At 36.8% G+C, this 8,116-nt stretch overlaps 1 protein-coding gene across 1 annotated transcript in view; it reads left to right on the top strand.

Moving 5' to 3' along the window:
* Nucleotides 1-2,761: 2,761 nt before the first annotated feature.
* Nucleotides 2,762-8,116, top strand: part of KLHL1 (kelch like family member 1) — a 411,066-nt gene continuing 405,711 nt past the window's right edge. The window contains exon 1 of the mRNA XM_021667180.2: nt 2,762-3,258. Coding sequence (XP_021522855.2) covers nt 2,762-3,258 — 497 coding nt within the window. The remainder of the gene's footprint in view (nt 3,259-8,116) is intronic.

The following is an 8,116-nucleotide window of genomic DNA, read 5'->3' as shown; positions in this document are numbered from 1 at the left end:
ATGGTAACAATCAAGTGAAAATAATATAATCCTCTTTGTCAATCATTTCAGTTTAACATAACTTTCATGCATAGTTTATTTCTTAAAATTCAACTTAATTATCAAATGAAAATATTTAGAATTTATTTAAATATATTCCCATGAAGAGTGATTTTTTCAAACTTATATATTGTATGCATATTGGCAAATATAGAAAAGTATCTATATTTACATAATAGGTTTTAGCAGTGCTTTAAACATACTAAATATTACTACAAGACTAACATAGGCATTATTCATCATCTGCTAAATGTGACAATATTTCTAATTCATGTTCTTTTATACTACAAATTAATCTTACACCTCTTTTGGGTCATATAAAATATTGTCCTTTAAACATATAACTTTTAGCAGTGGATTCTTTCTAGAACTGCAGAGAAGAAAGAAACTGCAAAATTGACTTTTAGAATAACAAATGAATATTATATTACAATTTTTGAATGTTGATGGATATTAACTAATGAAAAACATAGATATAGAGACTTGAATTATGTTATTTTATATTATTTTAAATAAATCAAATGGGAGAATCCAAAAAGCACTAATTTCTGTATAAATTAATTACATGCACTTCAACTTTCAACATTACTTCTGATGGAAAGTTTTCTCTGTCCTGTTTGTGACGTGTAATTTCATACACTATTTTCTTCCCTAAGGGAAATACTTGATTCCATTCTTGGATAAAAATGATCTGTCACCATTTTCGGCTTTAAAGGGTTTTTTTTTTTTTTCTTTTTGCTTAAAAAACAAAAAACACTGAATACTGAGAGAACAATCAGGGCACAAGGGATTGGAATAGAGCTGTTGTGGCATAAATCAATATTTAAGCACAATAGTGATTTTTGTTCCCCTAAAAACAGGTCTTTTGTGTACTTAATTTCTTATTTTATTAAAATGTCCAACTTTGTCTAAGGACTTCAAATTTAGCTTTGGTTTCTGGTTAAGGTCAACATTGGGGCTAACTGAACAGTAGTCTAACTGCACTTCAGTGGTTGATTCCTATGCTCTGTTGGGGGTTACTGAAACTGTGAATTTCATGAATGGACAACAATCATATTCCTGGTTGAGTTAGGGAATTCACTGCTTCTCTGGTCCCCTTGCCTTCAACAAAGGTTACTGGGTTCTATTTTAATGGCTCATTAAAGGAAAGATGAAAAAATTCAAAGTAGTCATGTCCTGAAAGTGATCACAATCCTCACCATTCTAAATATAGATAGAAGGGAAAAACACATCTCTAACCACCTATTTGCAAGATATCAGGTAGCCTTTGACTATTCTCATTTATTGCCTAAACTCTTCCATGCATTTTATACAATGATTTATGTACTAGAAGATTATGCCTTGAAATTCTCTTTTATAATTTTACTCTGTTCTTGATTTACATGGTAACAGCTTTCATTCCGAGGCTACACACACACCAAATGCACTGATTTTGCAAAACCCGTCCTCCGTGTTCAGATGCCCATCTTCAAATTTCTACCGTACGCCTCTGGCCCCAGGGGTGAAACACTGCCTGGGTGCATTAATAGCAGAATCACAATGTAAGTGTCAGGGTGGTGGCATCATCACACTTCAACTCCAGCATCCCTGTTTCTTCTGTGTCTCACTACAGAGAAACTAAGGCTAAAGGTTAAAGGATGCGGTTTATTAAATAATTCAAGCCATTAACCTGCAACCTGCAAACCAATGGCAGCCTATTAAGTTTACACTGCCATGATTCATGCTTAGTGTTTACTGATGCAAAAGGATAATGCCTGTTTTCTTTCCTTGTATTGCTACACAGTAATGTAGTGAGGAAGGAGGGTGAAAAAAGGTGACAAGACCCACACAAGGGGACAATAAGAGCAGCAGACTCACTTGCATAAAGAAGATTGAAGCCTTCCCTCCCTCCCTCCATCTCTCCGTATAGGCCCTAGTGCACATCTGCGTCACTTACGGGGGAGGAGGAGGCGCTGAGGCAGAGAGAAAATTGTACTGTGAGGACCTTGACAGCTTCACAGGCGGGCTTTTTCTTTTGCCTCCCTATATTTGCTAGAATATCTATTTTTCTCTTTTACAAACTGACTATATAAAACCACCTCTTCTGGCATTGCAGAAAGCATTTGACTTTCTCAGTGCCACCCGGCAGGCTATCAGGGCATCCTCGGAAAGGCCAGGGACAGGGGCGCAGGTGCACCAAGAGAGCTGGCAGGGGGTACGCTTCGAGGCTTGGGGCTCTTTCTCTCTGCGCTCTCCAGACACTGAACTCTGAGCGGGGAGGACAGGAAGGCCACCACCTTCCCTATTTAAGGCTCTGCCACAAGCGCATCACAGTGAGGTGTATCCAGCTGCGGCTGCCTCCGGAGCTTCCGAGCGCTCAGATCTCCCTCCCTCGCGCATCTTCAGCCTCAGGGTCCTCCCTCCCGCCATAACCACGGGGCTCCCGCGCGGGCATCGAGGATTCTCAGCCTTTGGCGTCCCACTCCTGCCTCTGCTCCCGCCTGGTGGTGTCCCCACGCCCAGGTTCTGCGGACCCATTCGCTGCTGAACCGCGCGGTTTTGCCGTCCGCGCTCCAGCCTTCATCTGGCCGGGCGCGCAGCCCCCCTCGCGTCTTCTGGCTCTCGGGGTGCAGAGGGCGCATCCCGCCTCTTCCTCCGCCCCCGGGCTCCAGTGGCCTCCCCCACCTGCTGGCCAGCCTACTCCTGCGTGAGCTACGAGCCTTTTGCCTTCTGTGCCTAAAACATGTCAGGCTCTGGGCGAAAAGACTTCGATGTGAAGCACATCCTGCGACTCCGCTGGAAACTCTTCAGCCACCCGTCACCGTCCACCGGTGGCCCGGCGGGGGGCGGCTGCCTGCAACAGGACGGCAGTGGAAGCTTTGAGCACTGGGGACCCAGCCAGAGCCGCCTGCTCAAAAGCCAAGAGAGAAGCGGTGTGAGCACTTTTTGGAAGAAGCCTTCCTCTTCTTCCTCTTCCTCATCCTCCCCGTCCTCTTCCTCCTCTTCCTTCAATCCGCTGAATGGCACCCTGCTTCCAGTGGCCACGAGGCTGCAGCAAGGGACCCCTGGGCAGGGCAGCCAGCAGCCAGCCAGGACTCTCTTCTATGTGGAGTCCCTAGAGGAGGAGGTGGTGCCAGGCATGGACTTTCCTGGACCACACGAAAAAGGGCTGGTTATCCAAGAGCTCAAAGTGGAGCCAGACAACTCGAGCCAGGCAACAGGTGAAGGATGTGGACACAGGTACAGTAAGTCCCCATGGGGCTTCCAAGCATCTCTCAATTTCCACCCATTTCTCTATGTGTGCTCTTGTGGCTACTAAGTCTAAAAATGTTTCAGGTTGAAAATGTGGGTTAAGAGATGCCAGCCTGGTTTCTATTGCTCAAGTTCTAATTTCATTAAAAGTTTGCTCATTAATTTCGATTGGTTCACACACATCACTTTTCTTTTTGGAAGTTTTCAAAGTTATAGTCACCATTTGAACATATATGCATTTTTGTAAGTCTTCAAGTAGAATGGTTCTCCTCTTCCTGAGATTGTGGTGTTCTTCTGTGATCTACTGTCATTAAATTATATAAGTTTTTCCATTACCTGAAGGTGAAAATTTGCTTTACACATTATCAGAATGCATCTCATATATTGGCCTAGTAACTGACTTAGCATATTATCTAAGATCTCTGTGACTTGAATCTATTCCAGGAGTAATGAAGTGGACAAAATGAGGTTACTGGACAGCAACATTATTTTACCTCTCTTTCTGCTCCTGAAATACAGTTGTCTTATTCTCTGTCCCAACTTCTCTTTTGGTCCTTTTACTTTGTGTTCACTTTTGCCTTGTTCAGAGTATGTCTTTGAATTAAACTGTCATGGAGCCCCTTTGCATTTAGCTGTTGTGATTTGCTGGCTCATTACTGAAATTGTGTCTCCTTCTTAAGCAGCTCAATATGCATTTCTAGTTCATTTCTAATACCATGCTTCTTTGTGTAGAATTCTGCTACTTTGAAGACTTATAGAAAATCCTTCATAGACATAAAACTCCCGAGTTTTACATATTTAGAGAATTGGCTCATTACTATTTTAAACCACATCATTACTAGATTTGGAATATACTCAGGATATGAAAGAATTTGCATTTAGATTCATGCGATATCAGAATACGTTATTAAAGAAAAACTACAGGAGAAATATAGGAAAATTATAATGAGTATATTAAATTTTAATTACTCAATAACAAATTAGTAAAAGAAGCATCTTTTTAAACTTTTGATTGATTGAATCAGTTTCTTATAAATTTGATTAAGTAGCAAAAAGAATATATAAAATTATATATGTATAACTGAGTATATATATCTGTGCTCCCTAATTATGACATATGTAAAGTTACAGATTAAAAATTATCCTTAAAAATTTTCAATTACATGCATTATATATATTTTAATTTTAAGAGACTGAACATATTCTAATGTCACATTAAGGCATGTACTATAATATTATTTTAATGAGGGAGAAGTATAATTGTAATTATCAAGTATGTCAATGGTTTTCCTCTATGTAGGAGACCTAAATATAAGTTTATCTATTATCCCATTAAGTGAGATCTTTTATGAAAAAAATTATAACTGGGTATCATGAATACTATGAAGTTATTAAATGTTATTAAAAGTTATTTAATATGCTAATTACCTATAATTTTAGAATTTAAAAAATCAAATGTATTGAAATTTTTATACCCTTTTGTTGAATAAATATAAATACTTTGTAGGGGAGAGCTATCCAGAAACATTAAGCAATTCACCTTATATACTTAAAGCAAACCAGGCTAAGTATTTACTAATTATTATTTTATTATAACTGATAGTTTTGAGACTCCAGCAGCTCAGAAAGAAACACATACATTATGCGTGTTTGTAAATTTTTAAAGTCTTTGAATAAGCTCCTAGAAATATTAATGTTTCATATTTTCTTAAAGTTTAGTTTATACCAAATACATTTTAAAGTGAACAGGATATATTCAGCATTAGTAGTTTGTAAATACTTTTATGTAAGTTGGAGTTTTGAAAATATTAATGGAGTAGTGACTTAAGAAATTATAATAAATTGACAAATATAAAATTAATAACAGAACTTATAGTTGTATAGTTAGGAATAAAACACGAGACTTAACAAGTTTCTTGCTTTTGAAATTACTTTATTTTTATTCACAAAGAGTTGTGAGTGATAAAAAATTCCTAAATTAACCCATGTACCAACCAAAATCATCTTTAGTATTGGAATCAAATTGTCTCATGAGATTTGGCATGTGTAAACTATTGAAAATCAGGTCCAATTTATTTTTAGTCTAGTTTTTTACTAGACAAATCAGTTAATACTGTATGTATTTGATGGACTTATGTGTTCCTAAACTTTCATAGAGAATTGGTTCTGTGCTCATGATTGATTGAAAACCACACTAGTAAAACTAGCAATTAATCATTATAAGTATATAATATTTTAATATGCAGTAAAAATAGGAGTCACTGCCCAGAAGAGATAGCATTCCTAAAGTAAGAAACTGAATGGAAATTTTATTATCCTTTAAACATTTATGCAAAATAATGAGTAATGTGGATTTATTTTTTTTTCCATGACAGCACATCCAGAAAAGCTACATAGTGCTTATGATGATCACTGAATACATAAACTATATGAACTCTGTGTGATCATTTTTAACACTTAGGTTATTATTATATCACCAAACAATGATGTCATATTTAATAATGAGCATTGTGTTTTATAAATTCTGATTTTTCTGCTGAATTAATAAAACATGAGTTGGCCCTTTCTCAGATGTTATATTTATTCACTTTATTGATCTCCTCTTTATTCATTTAGTTTCACACCAGTTAGAACATTACTTTAGACAAGTATGACTAGCTCAGTTGAGTAAACTGGTTAGAACAGCAAGTGGAGGACATTTAGGGGAAAGCTGCTCACAATCTCAGAATTCTGGAAAGGTCAAATTATCATAGGCTTGAAACATAAAGGTAGTGGGAATATAGTGGTAAACCAATTTAGGGCCAAACCCCAACCTTCATCCTATCTCACCATACTAAACACCCATTACTTGCATCCCACCCTAAATGAATCTCAGTGCTCTACTACCTTGACCACATAAACAATACTTTTTCTATAATAGTTCACTGAGCGATTCATCATTGATTTCTCTACTTCCCTGTCTAAATATACATTAGAAAGTATATGATTTCCTGGATATTCAGATAACTGTATATTTTTGCTGTGGATATTTTCGCCCAAGATTCCATATGTAGTAAACTAAAACACCAAAGAGCAATATTTATATTCTTGCATTTTATAGTGATGTGAGTGGGAGAAGACATGTCATGTTTTAACTGCTTGCTTTTTAAGATTCTGAATTCTTACAGAGTGCAGTCATTTTATCCCATAGTTTTAGCTACCATCCATAAACTGTATTTCCAGATTTGTATCTCTAAATCTAGCCCTGCCCTCTCCTGAACTGTTGTCTTACACAGCCACTTCTCTGCTTGACCTTTTTGATGGATGTCATAGAGTCCATTCAAATATAACATGTACAAAATTGAGCTCCAAATCTTATTCTGTCTTGCTCAATTTCCTTCTACTCTATTTCAGAGAATAGCTTTCTACAAATTAGTTTGTGCAAGTCAGAATTCCAGGATCACATTGGTCAATATCTTCTTTCTCTTCATTTTTAATATTCTTCCAAGAATTGCTGTTTTTGCTTAGAAAATCTTCCCTATACATGTCCTACATCTCTTCATAGCCATTGTCTGTACCCAATCTAAGCTACTGTCTTGTTTCAACTCTAGTTTTACAAATTCCATCCATTTTCACCTCCCCTCATTATCTTTGCCTCCTCAAGTCCATTCTCTACACTGAAGCCAATAAAATTATAAAGTAAGAACGCTGACTTATTTTTCCACATCCCTCACTCCCTCATTCTCCTTTTTCCCCACCAAAGGATTTGCACCACTCATTCATCACAATTTATACTATGGACACCAACTGATTACAATCTATACCATGGATGACCTGGTTGTCAATGGCCTGTCCTTGTTTGCTATGTAGGCCTTTCACTTACCAACCTTCCCCTTCCCCTTCCCCTGTTTTCCACACTTAATATCCTTCTCTAGAAGTTTTCACTGCCTTTGGACCTCACAAAGTTGTTTCCTCTCTTTGCATAGAGAATATCCTTTCCTTAACAGCTCCCTTCCTGAGTTCAGCCCTATTCATTATAGAGATGTCATACATAAGCATGCTGTACCTTTCCTAGGAAAGGAGTTCTTGATCACCCAAACAAATTCATCTCCTGTGTTTTGTGTACTTATAGTAACTGCTCTCTACTTTTGAAAAAAATTCTTATTGAAGCTTGTAACCATATATTAATATCTGTGTTGATTTTGTTTGTCTATCAGTGAAAGCGGAGAGGAGTATGTCTGTTTTACTCATGATTCTACCCCTATCATGGAGCAAGTAGTTACTCAATAAATACTGGCAAATGAATAAATATTTGATATAATCATAGAGTGGCATTAATTAAGAACTTACTTTTTGACAGTTAGCATGTTGAATATTTATATGTGTAAGTTAAAATTCATAACATCTTCTAATCTTGCTACATTTATGTATCCCTTTGGTATAATGATTACATAGATAATAAGACTGAAATAGGAGGAGGGTAATTAATTTTCTTAGAATCACAGACTTGAAAGTCATAAAGCTAGACTTTAACCCTTGCTATCAGACTCCAGTTACCATATTTTAGGCCATTTTGCCCGATTGTATTTCTCTATGCGTAGACAAACAAACAGAACAAAAGAAAAGAGGCAGCATCTGAGGTTATGGAGAAGCAATTTTCTTTTGCTCTTGGTGGAGATTGTGTTTGAATGTTTAAATAGAATTCTTAAAATAATAGTGATGAAGAAATTCTTGATAAGCTTCACTCAAGACTTCTTAGCCCAAGTTAGAAAACATTCCATTATTTCCCGAATTATAGTTCAGTGTATTTTATTTCGTAATTAATCAATAATATGCAAATATAACCTAGAAATGGAAAGAAATAATT

Source organism: Aotus nancymaae, unplaced genomic scaffold (assembly GCF_030222135.1).
Source record: "Aotus nancymaae isolate 86718 unplaced genomic scaffold, 86718_ANA_hifiasm-v0.15.2.pri h1tg000088l, whole genome shotgun sequence".
Lineage (NCBI taxonomy): Eukaryota > Metazoa > Chordata > Mammalia > Primates > Aotidae > Aotus > Aotus nancymaae.
The sequence above is the reverse complement of the archived record's forward strand: the minus strand, read 5'-3'. Positions and strand labels throughout refer to the sequence as shown.